This window comes from Sus scrofa, chromosome 5 (genome assembly GCF_054392235.1).
Source record: "Sus scrofa isolate SSC_HxYL_T2T_F1_AM1 chromosome 5, Sscrofa_HxYL_maternal_Yorkshire_Landrace_v2.0, whole genome shotgun sequence".
In the NCBI taxonomy this organism is placed as follows: domain Eukaryota; kingdom Metazoa; phylum Chordata; class Mammalia; order Artiodactyla; family Suidae; genus Sus; species Sus scrofa.
In genome coordinates, this window is record NC_139387.1 from 26,434,574 (window position 1) to 26,450,392 (window position 15,819).

Consider the following 15,819-nt stretch of genomic DNA (forward strand, 5'->3'; position numbering starts at 1 on the left):
CTCCCACCACCACCACCACCACCAGGACCCCCCGGGGCTGCAGCCTCCTCTCTCTGTCTCTGATCAGAGCCGACACCAGACGTGATTAGCAGGCGCAGCAAATTCAATTTGTTAAATGAAATTGTATTTTGCCCACGGCTGCTTCTGTTTGATCCCGGGGGACAGAGGGGAGCAGGGGAGGGGTGGGGAAGGCAGAGAGAAGCCCAGGTGTGTGGCGGGAGCGGGGGCTGGTGGGGGGGACACTGGCATGGGAGGCAGTGGGCTGGGGCACTGGGAGGAGGGAGCCGTACCTTCCTGGGTGTCTCATCCCAAGCTGGCGGGGCTGTCAACAACCAGCAAGCCAGGGCAGCACCGCCCCTGGGCTGGCACCCAGAGCCTGGGCTAATGTGGGGCCTGCCACGTCATTTGGCACTCAGGCCCCCACTTGCTCGCGGCTCTCACGTAGGCCACGCTCAACACGTAGCATGTACCACACCCTGTGAGGCCCGGGTAGCGGGGACTGGCTGGCATGGGACTTTTGGGTCGACTAGGCTGCTGCCTGCCCTCCGAACTCCCCCTCCCCCTCCTGAGACTCAGCTGAGGGTCAGAGGCCCTTCCGGTGCTGGGAACAGGGGAAGAGGAGGGGGGTGGAGCTACTCCCCTCCTCGTGGGAACCCGGCCTGTGTAAGCAGAGGTTGGACAGGGTGGCTGGAGTGGCGCTCTGGGGTTGGGAGTGGGGAGTGGAAGAAATGAGTAGACTGGCTGGTGGTGGTTTACATCGACTTGCACTGCAGCCAGGCTTAGAAGTCTGGCCGGTCCTTCTTCAGCTTCTTATAGTCAGTGGAAACTGCAAGGAACTATGGGAGAGAAAGGGGGAATTGCACTCAAAGCCCCAGGCCGCCCTTTGCTGGGCCGGGATTAGGAGATGAGTGATGAGTGGATGGAGGTGCAACCCTAAAGCCACCTGGAGGTACCTTGTATTGGTCGTTGGGGCTCAGGCGGTTCCAGGGCTCTGGGTTGTTCTTTCTGTCCCAGCTGCAGAGAGGGAGGGAGAGGGTTAGGGTTTCCTCTTTGGGAGCTAGGACTCTGGAGCCTGAGGGGACATAAGGGTCTGTGCGTCCCCCCTACCCCCTTCCTCCCAGGGGTGGGGCCCATTAGCAGGCACTGACAAGACAAGAAGGCTGTCACCATTGTCAGGCGTGGGGCCAGATGACAGACTCGACAACCCAGCCCAGGGACTCCTGCCTGCTCCGTGCCACCCTAGGTTAGCCCTGCAGAGCAGAGAGGTGGGAATCTGAAATCCTGAGGCACTGGGGTTTCAGTGATGCCAGACAATGCCCTGGGTGCTCCTGCCTGTGCACTGGAGGGCCCTCCATCTCGCTGCCGGCGCCTTTAGCGGGGCTTGGGGTCTCCTGCTGCCCTGACCCCAAAGGCGTCCCCAGCAGCTCATGGGGCCACACACCCCCCCCCAACGCTTGGGCGACAAGAGAGGTACCCTAAGGCCACCAGCAGCCGACTGATCGGCGTCGCCATGGCAACAAGGCCGGGGATCCGTGGAGTTCCAAAGCGGGGCCAGTCTCGACTCACTGAGGAGCAAACGATCAGTCGGGCGGCCCGAGGGGAAGCCGGGCCCTGCCAGGTCAGGAGTGAGCTCCAGTCCCAAGATGCCACTTGTGGCCTGGGGACCCCTGCCAGAATCACTCATTCCCACCGTTCCTGAGAGGCCTGTGTGTTGCTATCCCATCTTAACCCCCCATCCCCACCCCCCCAGGACCTCACTGCAAGGTCCAAGCCCGGCCTTTACCAGACGTCGGGGCTGCGTAGGGCGAGTCGCAGCAAGTAGAGCGCAGCGCTGCCCATGCCCAGGCCAATGAAGCCAATCATCGGGATGAGCTGCAGGAAGACAGAGGCAACTTTCAGGGGCAGCTCCCTCCCAATCGCCCTGTGAAAGCTTTTCTGCTGGGGCTGGCGCTCCTGCTCCCTCCCTTTTGGGAGAGGGGACTTGCAACCTCCCACATCACATTTCCTGCCACAGCCTCCCTCATCCAGTCTGTCTGAGGTGGATTCAAGAGACACAGGGCATATTGCAGAGGTGGACTGAGGGGCACGTTGAAGAGAGAATAGGACATAGGGGCAACTGGGCAAGAGGCAGGATACTGGGAGATTTGGGGGCCGCTGGGGCAGCCAGAGAGTTAGAAGGTAGAATCATGGCTCCTGGGACAAAAACTCACCCCGGGATGTCTCTTGATCTGCCGATAGAAGCGGGCTCCAAGGGTCGTTCCTGCCATTTCTCCTCTCCAGTGTCTGGTCCTCTCCAGCTCTCCAGAGGCCCTGCTCCCTTTTTCCTCCTGGGGTCCCGCCCTACTCTGGGGAGGGGTCAGCCCAGCCCAGCTTTGCCCAACCCAGCAGCTTCATCATACTTACCACGCCCCCCACCTCTACCGCAGTTCCAGGCTTCTCCAGGAGGAGAATTATTTGGGAGCTGAGGGATTTCTGCTCATCCACTCTCCACTCCAGGGGGTTGAACCCTGGCCCGTGGGACACCATTATCCTTTGGGCTTTGGACCTGTCCAAGGGAGAGGCCTCTCAGACTCTGACTCAGGGACAAATTTAGGGGCATCCAAAAGTGGGAGAAGGGACTCACCATGGGACAATCTGCAGACAGACCTCCAACAAAGTGCAGGTGTGGGTGTGGCATGTTCACAGGTCGGACCAGAAGGGGCCAGGGATGAGTGACGGCATCTGTAATGCTTCCCTGACATCCTTTGAGCCTCCCAGGAAGCAAGTCTTAGGGGCCCTGGTTCTGTCTCCCTCAACCGTATACTAGGGAAAGGAGGGGAACAGAGGTGCCAACAGCACTAAAGCTGCTCAGCCTCTCTAGTCCTGGATGATTTCTCCCAGTTGTGTTGTTGTTAGCTTTTAAAAGTGTTTGGCGGCCAGGAGAACCGGGCATTATTCTAAACCTGGCTCAGGAAAGAATAAGTCAGTTGGCCAAGTTTGGGGACTTGAGAGACTTTCTTGCCTACCTCGGGTAGCCATCCAAGGAGGTCACTTGATGCCTGTGGCTGAGATGGAGAGAAAGAGAATGGAGTGAAGGAAATAGGAAAAGATAGAGAAGATGTTGAAAGAGGAAAGAGAACAAGACACAGAGTGACTGCCTCCCTTTGCTGGACAACTTGGGTGTATGCTAGGTTGTCAGCGTAAGAAAGTACACTGCCACCATCTTTGGGGACCTGGGGCCCTAGGGATCCAGCAGCTGTGCCCTAACCACCTCTCACTAACCTCCACCTTCACCTTCACACTCACTCTCTCTCACACACACACACACACACACCCTGCCACTGCCCTGGCAGCCCATCCTATAGAGCAGAGTCTCCCACTTCTCACAGACAGAGCCCCAGGCAGGGGCAAGCGGTGCACCCATTGCTGGGCCCATCAGAGTACAGGGAAGGAGGGGTCCCTTCCTGGGGGCCCTCTTCCTTTCCTTTTCTCTGATACCTCCCCGCCTCCTGAGCTGACAAGCATGGCTGTAATTAGGCTGCGGGGTCCTGAGCTCTCCGAGCTCTCCGCCTCCCTCCGGCGGATAATGAGATAAAGTGTCAGAGACACAGTGAGAACAAAGAGACAGAGACTCAGTGCTTACGTGTATAGGGGGCGGGGGACGGGGACTGATGGGATGTCAGAACCTGGAGCCAAGCAGAGCCCGGCCCTCCCTGAGCAACTGCACCTCAGGGCCGGGTCAGGGACTGGGGTGTCCTGTCACTTATGTCCCCTAGCCCTCCAGTCTCTGGGACTAAAAATCAGTCTTGAGGGGCTGCACAGCTGGGCTGCAAGCTGGCTCTTGAGGCACAGCTGGGGTGTCAGGATGCCAACGGGAAGTCTGGCCCTTTTGCTTCTTGGGCTCTTGCTATCCTTCTGGTGCCCTTTCCTGTGAGTTCCAGGGACCTGGGCCTAGGGCATTCCAGACCCCTCCACCCCACTTCTTTTCTAGAGCCTGCCTTGGGCCTCCACCCCTGCTTTTCTACTTTCTTATACATTATTGCTTCTGCTCTTGCCTCTCCAGGGCTCCCTGACCCCCTCACTTGCTTCTGGAACATGTCTCTGACCCCCTTGACTGTGACCCTATTTCTAAACGCCCTCCCATCTCTGGATAGTGGTCTCTGGGGCACAGAACTCCTTGGGTTCCAGATTCCATTTCTTCCCACCTCCCTACACTTTCCCATGAGAAGGACTCAGGCCACGCTGATCAAGCCGGCAGAAGTCATTAGCTGCGGATTAGGCGTGGCCTGGGGCGGGCTGGGGGTCCCGCTGGGAATCGTACTCTGAACCGAAACAGCATAGGGCACTAATCCTCAGTCTGAGAGCTGAACGTCAAAAGCAGCTGGACTCGAGCAGAGGAGCTTGCCGCGGGGCCGCTGGGCGGCGGGGGGCCGCGGGCGCCCCCTGGGGGCGGAGCTACTCTCAAGCACTTAGGGGCGATGCCTCCAGCGCCCCCTATCGGGAAGCGCCGGCCCCGCGCCCTGCGGCTTTTGCAAAGGTAAGTTAGCTCCAGGAGCGCGGGACCCGCCCGCCTGCCGCTCCAGCCACTCCCCTCGCCAAGGCAGTGGGTTCCAAAGCCTCCACTCTACTGAAGTGAGGTGGGGCAGAGTGGAGGGAAGGAGAGGGGACGCGGAAGCTCCCACTTCTCCAGCTATGAGCATCCCAGGTTCAAGCGGGTTCCTGTCTCCGGCTGTGAGGCCCCAGACGCAGTGGGGCTCGGTCTCCGCTCTGAGACTGCTCTCTGCCCTCTGACTCTGCCTGCCCCTGCCTCTGACTGCCTTTTTTACTGCCTCTTCTTCAGGCCCTGTTTATCACTGTATCTTTGTGTCTTTATCTCTGTGTCTCTCTGTTCTTTCTCATTTTGTCTGTCTCTCCCTCTGCAGCTCTCTTTATCTGGCTTTGTCTCCCTAAGTATGTTTCTCTGTGCCTCCTTGCATTTGTCTCTCCTTACCTCTACCTCTCTCTACCTCGCTGAGTCTCTCTTTACAAACGCCTCTGTCACTGTCTTTATCTCTGGCTCCCCCCTCCCATTCCCTGGTTCTATTCCAATTCTCTGGCTTACTGTCCCTGGGGGTCTGCAGCAGTCCAACAGGACAGCCTTGGGGACATCTCAGGGCACAGCCTAGAGTCCCCTCCCCGTCACCTCCACATGCCCATCACCTTGGCGCGGCCTCTGTCTTCCCCCTGCAGCAGTGGGGCGCGGAGGGGGCACCCGGGAGGGAAGACACAGTGCCCAGAATCTGCTCGGGAGCCCCAGGGCCCCTGACCCCCTCTGCAGCTATTAAGGGCGCCGGGTCCCGAGGCTCCGAGATGATCAAGATTGCATCAGCCAGACAGTTTTGGAGCTGAGAGCCGCGCGGCGAGCGAACCAGCGAGACAAAGACGCCCGCGCCATCTGTTTATGCAAAGCGCTCTCCGCTTGGGACCCCGGCGTCCCCGCGCCTGGCCCGGTTCGGGGCACAGGGTCATGAGTCCGCTACTGCTGGGCGCTCCCGCCGCGCTGTGCCCCCCCTCCCTACTTCCTAGCACCCAGAGGGGCCGCAGGGCCAGGAGAACGGAGGAGGGCGGGGTGGGGGGGTGTTGATGTGATTGGAGCGGACGCGGCTGTTTCTTCAATAATGGATGGAGATGATGCGGACGGCGGAGCCAAGCCCGCCCGGAGAGGAGAGAGGAATAGAAATGGGGAGAGGAAGGGGTGGGGGCGGGAGACTCACCCTGGCGAGCGCGCATTTGTGAGAGCGCGTGTATATACACACACACACACACACACACGAGCGTGCGTGCGTCACACTGTCATTCAAATACACGCCGCCGCGCGGCTCACACCCAGGCACACACCCACGCACTGTCACCGAGACACACACCTGCAGGCAGAGACGCCAGAGCAACACACACTCACCAGAGGCTTTTCCTGATTCTTACACATACACAGTCTTGCAGGAAGAGGCACACGGAAATGCCCACACTCGGGGCACACAGAGGGGTGAAGAATGCACAGACACGTAAACACATCAAAGCACATATGTACATCTGACACCCAGGGACTAAGACAGAAAAACAAAAATCTTAGAGGTTGGGGGTGGGGGCAGAATGGGGACAAGATACATACATACTTACTGGCACAGACATACACCAACACACACACCGCACTTGGGATTCTGACAGATACACCTTACACATTCAGGGCACAGGCATAGACACAGACACACACACACACTACACACAAAGGGCATAGACACCCATAATCAGCAGAGACCTCCCTCCTACCCTTGCACATTCAGAGGATTGCACACATATGCTGGAGAAGAGTGGCAGAAAGAACTCTGGGATCCTGAAGCAGGCCTTGTTAATCTAGCCATATAATGAGGTCCTGATGATAGGAGAAGCCTGGGGCTGTGGATACTACAAATTTCCTTCCTTGGCCCCCAGGGCTGGTGGTGTGTACCTTGGGCCACTCTGGCCACAGCGGACCCTGCCAGCCTCAACCTGGGTAGCTGGGGAAGAGGTGGGAGAGCCGTAGATATTGGCAGTTGCACAGGGAGACTCCCAGAATCCCCAACACAGCTAGAAGGCAGGTTCACCCCTGGTGCTGCCCAATCTTCTGACTCTAAGGAAGGAGCACTTTCTTTGCTAAGAGCCCAGTAGGCACTGGGGGAAGGATATGATGCAGGTTGCATCCTGGACCCTAGTAATCTGGCCCCTCCTTCAGACTGTTTTCAATTCAGTCAGCTCTTTGGCCCAGACTTATGACCTTTGCAGCATGAGGCAGCATCATCCATCACCCAGGCGGCTGCTGGCAGGAGTAGGGGGCGTTGGGGGCTCACACGGGGTGGCTGTCCCTCCTGCCTCCCTCTCTGGAGACCTGCTCTCTGCTGGTGGGCCAGGACTCAACCAGACAGCAAGTATTGGGGGGAACGTGTGACCCAGGGGCTCATTCTCTTACTGGGCCTCGTGTCCCACGCCTGGCACCCCAGTACCCGTCCTTCGATCTCAGCACAGCCAGCCTCTGCGCTCCTCCCGCCCTCCTTCTCTCGGGCCCTTTGCTTAATTTCCTATTAACTGCTGATAAATCCAATTAAACCGCCGCTCTAATTAGGGACAGCTGCCGGCTCCGCAAGGCGGGGGAGGAGGGTGCCCCCCGAGTGTAGGGGGAGAGAACAACCGCTCTGCTTCCCGGTACCCCCACACTAGCATCACCGCCCAATGAGCCAGTAAATTGGTTTTGCTTCAGCATTGTTGGGGGGGGGCCTCTCGAGGATCTTGGGGGGGCTCTGGTTTAGAGTCCCTCAGACCGCTTGATGAAGAGTTGCGAGTGGAGCCCTACGTCCCTACCCCTGCTCCATTGGTAGAAGGCGGATCCTGAGGAGAGAGGGGGGCAAAAGCTTTGATTTGTGTGCGGTGGTGGGGTGGGCCTGTGATCTGCTCCTATTCCAGACCAAGTGTGATTCAAAGGGGGCTGCCTGAGTCTTCCATTATGACCCTGTCGCTGTCCCTAGACGTCTGGGACAGTCAAGGGCAAAGAGAACAGGAAACCTAACCAGGTTCTGAGACAAGTCTTCTTATGTGCTTCCCTACCCCCAACACACCTCAGCCTTCTGGAAGGAAGGGGGGCTCGCCCGTCCCGGGCCCTCCTCTTCCCCAGCCCAGCTGAGCCTCTGCCCTCCCCCCCGCCAGCAGCAGATGGTGCCCGGGCTCCCGCTGCCAACCTTGCTAGGCGGTGCCAACCTCAGGCCTGGCAGACAACCGGCGGAAGAGGAGAGGATCTCCTGGCTGCCCAAGCTGACCCTCCCCCACCCGCCATCGAGCTCAAGACCCTCCGCCAGCCCCACTCCAGCGGCCACCTCAGGATGCCTCTCACTGTTTTGCTCCCAGGTCCCTAAACTCCTCGTCTCCTTCAGCTCCCTTTCCCACACCTTCCCGCTGCCGGCCACCTGCTACCCTGACCGGGGCCTGTACATTTGCATATTTACATATGCAAATAATAACATTTGCATACGGCGCGCCACAGGGGGGGCTCCGCTTGAGCCGGTTAGCTGTCTGCCCCGCGCCCTCTCACTCGGTACCTGTCGCAAAGGGCTGGGGCTGGGGGCCGCGTAGGAGGGGTTAGACCCCCGGCCTCGCTCGCTCAGTTCCCGGAGGACAAGAGGAAGTGTTGCCATGGAGACGGCACGCACCCCACCCCCTCCCAGGCCCAGGGTCTCTGGCTTGGTGTCTCCAGTTCTCGCTTCTCCCCCCGCCCCTCCCGTCCCTCGCACTCCAACCGAGATCTTGTATCGCCCCCTGGCGGCCCAGCTCGGAACTGCGCCAGGTTCGGAAATGAAAGGGGCTGCCAGAGGCTTAAATCGCTCGTTAAGAGCTAGGGGGGGCACCTACCTTGCTACAGGATCCTGCTCCTCGCGGCTCAGAAGCAGTGACACCAGTCCGGCACCGTTTTCTTCACTGACCGAGGCCTTGCCTGGCGGACGCACCCGTCTCCCCACCTCGCACCAGCCTCAGCCCAGGCGGGTCTAATTACCCAATGGTAATTAGCTGAGACGGCTGGAGAAGATTCTCCGCCCCTTTGTGGGCCCTCTCCTTTCTCCCCTCGGCTCCCAGTTAAACAGCAAACTTTTCTAACTTCTGTCAAAACTTTAATAAATTCGCAACATTGGACACTTCGCCTCAACCCCCCTCTCCTCGGGACGCCTCCGAGTGGAGATGCCTTCTTTTTCCAGCTCTCAAAGGCTGGGCTTGAGGGGTTGCGGGTGAGGCTGCTCCAGGCACCAAGTCTGCGACGCCCTCCGAGGGGGAGGGGGGCGGGAACCAGTCCCTTCCCAGAAGCCCCGTCACGTTCCGGCGGGCCTTCCCACCTCTCCCCCACCCAGCGGTAAAGTTGCTTTCGCCCCTTCTCTTCCCAACCTCCACTGGGCCTGCCCATAGTGGGGTTTGGGTATCTCCCGCCAGCAGGCGTCTGCAAGCCTAAATCTCCTCTAGAAAGTCGGTGGGGAACAGCCCCATCTTGCGGCCGGTGTAGACCTTGACGTAGCCGCCGGCTTCATCTCCTTTCTGCACCACAATCTAAAGGATGAAAGGATGAGAAGGGAGGAATCAAGAGAAAACAGAAGAGCTGAGGGGGGAGTTCTGAGTTTTGGAGGCCCGATCTAGTCCCATTAATGGGTGAAGATCTGCAAAGAAGATGGTTTGCAGAGAAGCCTCTGCGCCTGGGGTTGAGTTGGGGCACCAGAGCTACCTGGTCCTTCTTGAGAGTGATCTGCCCTATCTCGCGGTTCCCCACGAAGGATCTTGTTACACGGTGCACTCGCTCTCCAGACCGGACCCGAATGATGAAATTTGGAGGGAAAAATCCAACCTTCTCCCCTATCTTCCCCTAGAGGACATGGTAAGCAGAATCAATCTCACAATCTCAAGTCCTAACTTAACCCATGTCCCACCTGAGACTCAGCCACTTCTCTTACCCGCCACCACTCCTCATTGGAGTCATCAATGACGGTGATCTTCTCTCCAGGCCTGGGAGAGGAAGGAAGAAGCCTCTGAGATTTAGGGGCCTTATACATCTAGTCCCTTGGCTGTGCCCAGGTCCAGCCCCAAATAGGCTCCAAACCCTGAATCCCCCCTTTTCCTTTCCCATAGGGAGCTGGGCTCTCCCCTCTCCACTCCCAGTACACCCCCACCCCGATCCTAAGGCCTCTCACGGGAAATCCAGATCGTCCTTCTCCAGGGCTTTGAACCGATAGAGAGCCACAAAGTAATGAGACTGCTGGAAGCCAGGCTGCTTGTGCTGGGGGTGAAAGGGGGTGATGAGTCTCAGAGCTCCTCTGTCCCACACTGAGGGGCAGGAGGCCAAGACAAGGGCATTTGCTAGACACACTACATTCCAACTCTCCTCCATGTCCCTGAACTAAGAGGAATTTATTGGTTTGCGTGTGTGAGGTGGTGGAGAAGGCAGGTTAAGGGTGATTGGGAACCCATGGAATAAATGTGAGCTTCTGCTAAGGCCATGAGTGGTGTCAGACCTGGGTTGGGGAGAGGACTGGGGTCCACATAGGGAGAAAGATTCTCAGATTCTCACTTTGTCATCAGGTGTCTTCTTTTCAGCTTTCTTATCTCCTTCAGGGTTTCCTGGAATGGGAAACACCAACAAATTGTCTCTGGCTCCTGGAGGTGGCCCTCAATCTCTTATCCTTCTATTCCAGGGACTCTTTTCTCAAACCTGAGATGCCCTTTGCCCGCCCCCCGCCCCCAATCCCTTGTGGCACAGCTGAGCCTCAACACTCCTCCATCTCTGGATGGAGGCAGGTGTCACTCACCATCCTGGGGTTTGCCTTCCTCTGGTCTGGCAGACTCTGGCTCCTCTTCCATCATAGCTGCTAGAGGCTGGAGGGGGCACCAGAGTTAGGAAGATGCTGTCTTGGAAACCCATGCTTGCTCTGACTCTACAGTCAGGCCAGAGAACTACAGAATAGTATCTTAGGGTTGGAAGAAGCCTTAGGGGAAATATCTAGTCAACCATCTGCCAAATGCAGGGACTTCCTCTGAAACATCCGGGCAGTTGGCCACCCACATCATGCTTCAATATAGTTGACAGGACGCTCACTACCTTGCAAAATCCATGTCTGCCTTTAAAAATACTACAATGTGTAAAAGAAATATGAGCAGCACAGTTTTCATAATTCCCTTAAGAGAATAGAACCTGAGGAGGCTAGCTTTTCTGGGGATAGTTAAATCACATTGATAGTGCCTTGTAAGTCATAGCTCACTCCACAGAAATCCCTTATTTGCACCCAATCTCCATGTGAACTACTTTGAGGCCAGATCTCTAGTTCGGTTTTTGTGCAGTTGATTTTCTTTTTTTGATCCAAGAACAGTTAGGTATTTTGCTTACAAAGCTTTGGGTTTTGTTTTTTTGTGTTTTTTTTTTTTTTAAGGCCACACCCATGGCATACAGAAGTTCCCAGCTTAGGGGTCTAATCAGAGCTACAGCAGCTGCTGACCTACACCAGAGCCACAGCAACTTGGAATCCAAGCCATGTCTGTGACCTACACCACAGCTCACGCAACGCCAGATCCTTAACCCACTGAGCAAGGCCAGGGATCAAAACCGCAGCCTCATCATTCCTAGTTGGATTCGTTTCTGCTGCACAATGACGGGAACTCCATTTGCCTTCCCCAAATTTTTGAATTATTAGTTCTTGGTCTTCTGATCTGTAAGATTTTTTAATATATTATTCAGTGTATAAGTTTTTCCTCCTAGGTTTCCCAGAAACTTAATAGAATACACCATTTATGTCTTCATTTTATCATGGAAAAATGTCCACAGGTGAGGACCAAGGACTAAATCATGTCATAAAGCATCAGAAATATCCCTCTAGCTGGACACTCCCTAGAGGACCAGGATCCTTTGGGTGCTATCATTCAGCCACTTTTAGGAATCTTGCTAACCATGACCATTATCCACATTAGTCTGTCCTGGTTGTCCAGAAAAATAAAAGGATATGCTAACGAATTCCTTGCTGAACTGAATACAAGTCTATTGTATTACCAATCTAGTAATCCTGTTACAAAAGGAAATGAAAGTCCTCTTGGCCACAAGCTTTGTGCCTCAGTTTCCTCATCTCTAGGATAAATGGGTCAGACCAGATGATCTTCATGGATCCTTATGTGGCTCTAGAATTCTCTGATTACGTGGCATGACAAGTTCTCCTCCCCAAATCCAAATGCATTGCTCTTGCCTCTGTTGCCTGGCAATGTCAGGGGCCTGGGGCTGGGCCTTTAGTTAGTTATGGTGGTTAATCTGACAATTTCAGAAGGGAGTTCCTGGAGAAGATACGCTGTGGCACCTGAGGACCTTGAAAATAGCATGCAAAGTTTGTCTGTTGAGTAATGAGCAATTTTAGGGGAGGAGGACCCCTACTTCTGTCAGCTTTCCAGAGAGAAGACAGGACCTGCTCCATGGGGTTTCCGAAAAGGACCTCAGTAGGAAACTTGGGTGCTCACATTTTTCTTATCTGCCTGTCCCTTCTTCCGTTCCTTGTTTGCCATGATCACCCCAGTGCGCAGGGTTTCAAACACAGGGTCATTGCGATTGGCAGCAGCTATAGTTGGAATATGGGAGAAGAAAGAAGACATTACTGGGGAGGCAGAAAATGTTTGGAGGAGAGAGACTAAGGGAGAGATGGGACTGAATAGATAGATACCCGTGTGTGTGTATTTAGGATTAGGAAAGTGTCAGCTGGATATACCTAGGTCATCAATCTATAAAGAGCTCTGAAAACATCACTGGAAAAATATTTACCAGCCCTCCTTGCAGGCAGAGTGTTACATGATGTTGGAAAGTCAACTCTGCTAATAAGTTGCTTAGGAGTTGGGGAATGCTCAGAATCACTAATTTCCTTTTAAGGAGAGTGGTTTAACTGCTGGCTTTTGTTCCACTGAGTGTAAGCTGGGGGACTACCACAAGTGGGTTCCTTTTTTTCTACCCAAGCTCCTCACAGAGTTCAGCCTCTCCTCCAAACAAATGTTCAGCAGATTGTCAATGAACATTCTTTTTAAAGGAGTAAGGTATTTATTTTTGTTTTCTTAGGGCCACACTCATGGCATATGGAGGTTCCCAGGCTAGGGGTCAAATTGGAGCTGTAGCTACCGACCTATGCCACAGCCACAGCAACGCCAGATAAGTACAACACCACCACAGCTGCATCTACACTACAGCTCATGGCAACGCTGGATCCTTAACACACCGAGCAAGGCCAGGGATTGAACCTGTGTCCTCATGGGTGATAGTCAGATTCGTTTCTGTTGAGCCACAAAGGGGAACTCCATAAGGAGAAAGGTTTTTAAATTTTTATTTTTATTTATTTTTTGGGCTATGCCTACAGCATGTGGAAATTTATGGACCAGGGATCGAACCCATGCCACAGGAGCCACTGGGGCTGCTGCAGTGATAGCCCTGGATCCTCAACCTGCTGCACCAACATGGAAGTCCACGGGTATGTTTTTTAGGGTTGCCAAATTATGAACCTACCCAGGATGCCCACAGCTCTTGGTCTGGCCCTGACTCTGGCATTATTCTGTAACAGGGATGAGGACAGTCTAGTTCGTGCTTAGAAATGATTTTGTACATGAAGAGCAGAGTTTGAGGTTAGGCGGGTGAAGGTTTCAGTTTTGGTTCTGTCTCTTCCTGAGTAGAGCCCCAGCTAAACCTTATTTCCCTCAGCTATAAAACAGAGGAATACTGACTCTGCATCCAAGATGGCCAAGATACTAGGTTGAGCGAGAACCACAGGATATAGAATCTTTCTGTTTCAGAATTTTGTTTCCACATCTGGAAACCACCTCTAGGCTTGCCCATTCCCTCAGGTCCTGTATGGGGCACTTACAGAGATCTTTGACACAAGCGTACTGCTGGTTGCTGTAGAGTGGGGAGCTATAGGCCCGACGGAAACCAGGGGGCTGTAGGATGGGATGGGAGAAAGCATTAGAGATAACAAGGTAGAGCCCCAAACCCCACCTCTCCCATGAACGTCCACCCTTTCTTGGAGTAAAAGATAGGCTGAGGAAGAAAAAGCAGGGAAATGGATGGGATGCCTTGAGGAGGGACCGGCAAGGAGGTAGCGGGCAACATGTCCCCTCCCTTCTACTTTCTTGCTCCCCAGAGCCTACTCACGATCTTGCCGAAGCATCTCTGCATCTCCACGTAGGACTGACAGTGTTCGTGGATGTTAGTTTTGCAGTTCTTACAGCGAAGCCCAAATTTGTTGTTGACTTGGGAGATGGGGAGAACATTTGCGTGAGGTTCCTGATTGCCCTTTCCCTTCCTAACACTGCTGCTACTCTAGTTCTCAGGTTCCTTTTCAGTATAGGACCTGACACTCTCCATCTCTGCAGTAGTTTCTTAAAGCTAAATCTTGCCACAGCCTATCTGATGTACAAATACTCCTCTCCTAAATCCTTTCCCCTGCCCCCTGCCTTTGGCATCACACTCTCCACTTCCCTCTGTGACTCACGCACAATCATCCGGGCGCAGACGTCACAGAACTTGGGCTTCTTGAAGAAGTGATCTTTGAATTTGTGGGGCTTATCATTGACAAGCTTGGGAGGTTCTGGGGGTGGTTCTTCTTCCTCTTCCTCCTCTTCTTCCTCTTCCTCATAGATGTAGTAGATGGGCCCACCCCCAGCTCCCACTGCCTCCCCATTGGCCTGGGGCTCTGGGGGAAGCTCCATCTCCTTTGTCCCTGTAGACTCCTTCCTAAATAACTGCTTCAGCCGCTGTAGCTGAGGGAGGGAAGGAAGGAAGGAGGGAAGGAAGGAAACCCAGTGTTAAAGGAACTGTCTTGCTTTTTAGAGTAGGTCAGGCTGAAGCTAACTAGACATTCTTCAAGCTTGGGGCAAGGGGCACACCCCAGGATTAGGGGGTCCTGGGGCCTGTAGGTGCTAGCTAGCATTTGAACAATACATGAATCGTATACAAGTGAGATCAATTCAAGCAATTTTCTTCAAGACTGCAGTGGCTTCCCAGCTCCCCATACCCCATGGTCAAGGCCCAGACTCACCCCACTTTGCCGAGTCTCTCCTGGGAAGGAGGGCTTATGGGACTCCAGCACCTCCTTTTCTGTCATCCTGCAAGAGGTTGACCTCACTATGAAATCTAATCTCTGAATGACATTCTTCCCCCCTTGTTCCTGTCCCTTGCAGTAGGGTGGTCCTTGAAGGGGAGGCTTTGGGAGAAATTTGGTTAAACAGAGATTCTTTCACAGACAGGGGCAAGGAGCAGAAAGATTCCAGAAAGGCCCAGAGAAAAGCCCAACAGACAAAAGAACTTCCCTACCAACTCCTTAAACCAATGACCATCCTTCTATCCTGATGGGCAACCCCAGAGTTTACTGCCCTGAGACAGTGCACAAGGCTGTGTGGTTTAGGCATTTTCCTACAAGCACTTTGTTTCTCTTGGGAATCTGTGGGCTTTGGTTTTTATTTATTTATTTTTGTCTTTTTCTAGGGCTGCACTCGTGGCATAGGGAGGTTCCCAGGCTAGCGGTCTAATTAGAGCTACAGCTGCCGGCCTACACCACAGCCACAGCAATGCCGGCTCCTTACCCCACTGAGCAAGGCCAGGGATCAAACCCGCAACCTCATGGTTCCTAGTCGGATTCGTTAACCACTGAGCCATGATGGCAACTCCAAGGGAATCTGTGGGCTTTAGAAATGTGACACACACCTTCCCAGATCCCCTTTCAAGAGGTTTAATGTGCATGTCCACAAGTGCGCATAGAGGGATGGGCTGGGGACATTTGTTCTCTCCTACCTTTCTTGAGCTCAGGGGCCCGGTGCCTAGTTCCCTAGTTCCCAGCCTGCCTCAGGCTTCAGCTATTTTAAGTTTTCAGAGTAATATGAGACTTTCCTTCCCTTACTACTCTACTCCCCTGACCCCACCCCCACCCTACCCTTCAATCCTAACTCTTGTCCTGGAGTAGCTTAATAATTTCACTCCTAAAACCCAAACTACTCACAGACAATGAGAGAAATGAAGAAGCTGAATAGACTACGGATTGGGGAAGCTGGGGTGAGAAGTCCTGGAAACGCAAAGAGGATGAAGAGGCAACTTACGTTTGGGATTCCCTAAGTCAGTCCACAGTCTGTGGAGAAAAGAGGGAGCCCCTGGGGTCTTGATGGTGGTGCTGGGGGAGGACTGGTCCTCTTCCTTGGGGGCTAAGCCCCCCCAGTACCCTCTGTACTCACACCAGCTACCCAGACGGTATTTGTAGACCTCCTAGCCTCTCGCCTTGGTGTCAGAGCTGAAATGAC

The 15,819-nt window shown here is 54.5% G+C and overlaps 2 protein-coding genes across 7 annotated transcripts; both read right to left on the bottom strand.

The window, feature by feature from the left end:
- Positions 1–102: 102 nt before the first annotated feature.
- NDUFA4L2 (NDUFA4 mitochondrial complex associated like 2) lies at positions 103–8,516 on the bottom strand. Of its 4 annotated transcripts, none has more exons than XM_085024492.1 (5): positions 8,392–8,516; positions 2,404–2,545; positions 1,784–1,872; positions 954–1,014; positions 103–836 (listed from the first exon to the last, which is right to left on the bottom strand). In XM_085024492.1, the coding sequence occupies exons 2-5, from the start codon at positions 2,524–2,526 to the stop codon at positions 780–782; spliced, it is 330 nt and encodes a 109-aa protein (XP_084880618.1). In that variant the 5' UTR covers positions 2,527–2,545; positions 8,392–8,516; the 3' UTR covers positions 103–779. The 4 variants fall into 4 exon arrangements, with proteins under 4 accessions (XP_084880618.1, XP_084880620.1, XP_084880619.1 ...); XM_085024494.1 differs by lacking the exon at positions 8,392–8,516 and adding an exon at positions 8,082–8,162; XM_085024493.1 differs by lacking the exon at positions 8,392–8,516 and adding an exon at positions 2,624–2,732.
- Positions 8,517–8,626: 110 nt separating this feature from the next.
- STAC3 (SH3 and cysteine rich domain 3) lies at positions 8,627–15,819 on the bottom strand. 3 transcript variants are annotated; one of them, XM_021091828.2, is made up of 12 exons: positions 15,622–15,819; positions 14,568–14,634; positions 14,022–14,289; positions 13,682–13,779; positions 13,395–13,467; positions 12,013–12,110; positions 10,326–10,392; positions 10,088–10,137; positions 9,711–9,796; positions 9,474–9,525; positions 9,248–9,385; positions 8,627–9,075 (listed from the first exon to the last, which is right to left on the bottom strand). In XM_021091828.2, the coding sequence occupies exons 2-12, from the start codon at positions 14,631–14,633 to the stop codon at positions 8,977–8,979; spliced, it is 1,095 nt and encodes a 364-aa protein (XP_020947487.2). In that variant the 5' UTR covers position 14,634; positions 15,622–15,819; the 3' UTR covers positions 8,627–8,976. The 3 variants fall into 3 exon arrangements, with proteins under 3 accessions (XP_020947487.2, XP_020947488.2, XP_013853105.3); XM_021091829.2 differs by having other exon boundaries at positions 14,568–14,732; XM_013997651.3 differs by lacking the exon at positions 14,568–14,634.

Bases quoted from the DNA above. Each gene is read 5' to 3' on its own strand.
- NDUFA4L2 (XM_085024492.1), bottom strand. From the start codon at position 2,526: ATGGTGTCCCACGGGCCAGGGTTCAACCCCCTGGAGTGGAGAGTGGAT. The intron at 1,873-2,403 runs GTAAGTATGATG...GTCTTCCTGCAG, and splicing joins CGGTAGAGGTGGGGGGCGTG to CTCATCCCGATGATTGGCTT. The intron at 837-953 runs GTACCTCCAGGT...TCTCTCCCATAG, and splicing joins GCCCCAACGACCAATACAAG to TTCCTTGCAGTTTCCACTGA.
- STAC3 (XM_021091828.2), bottom strand. From the start codon at position 14,633: ATGACAGAAAAGGAGGTGCTGGAGTCCCATAAGCCCTCCTTCCCAGGA. The intron at 13,468-13,681 runs GTGAGTAGGCTC...CCCATCCTACAG, and splicing joins AGAGATGCTTCGGCAAGATC to CCCCCTGGTTTCCGTCGGGC. The intron at 9,797-10,087 runs GTGAGAATCTGA...TTTCACCCCCAG, and splicing joins AGAAGACACCTGATGACAAA to CACAAGCAGCCTGGCTTCCA.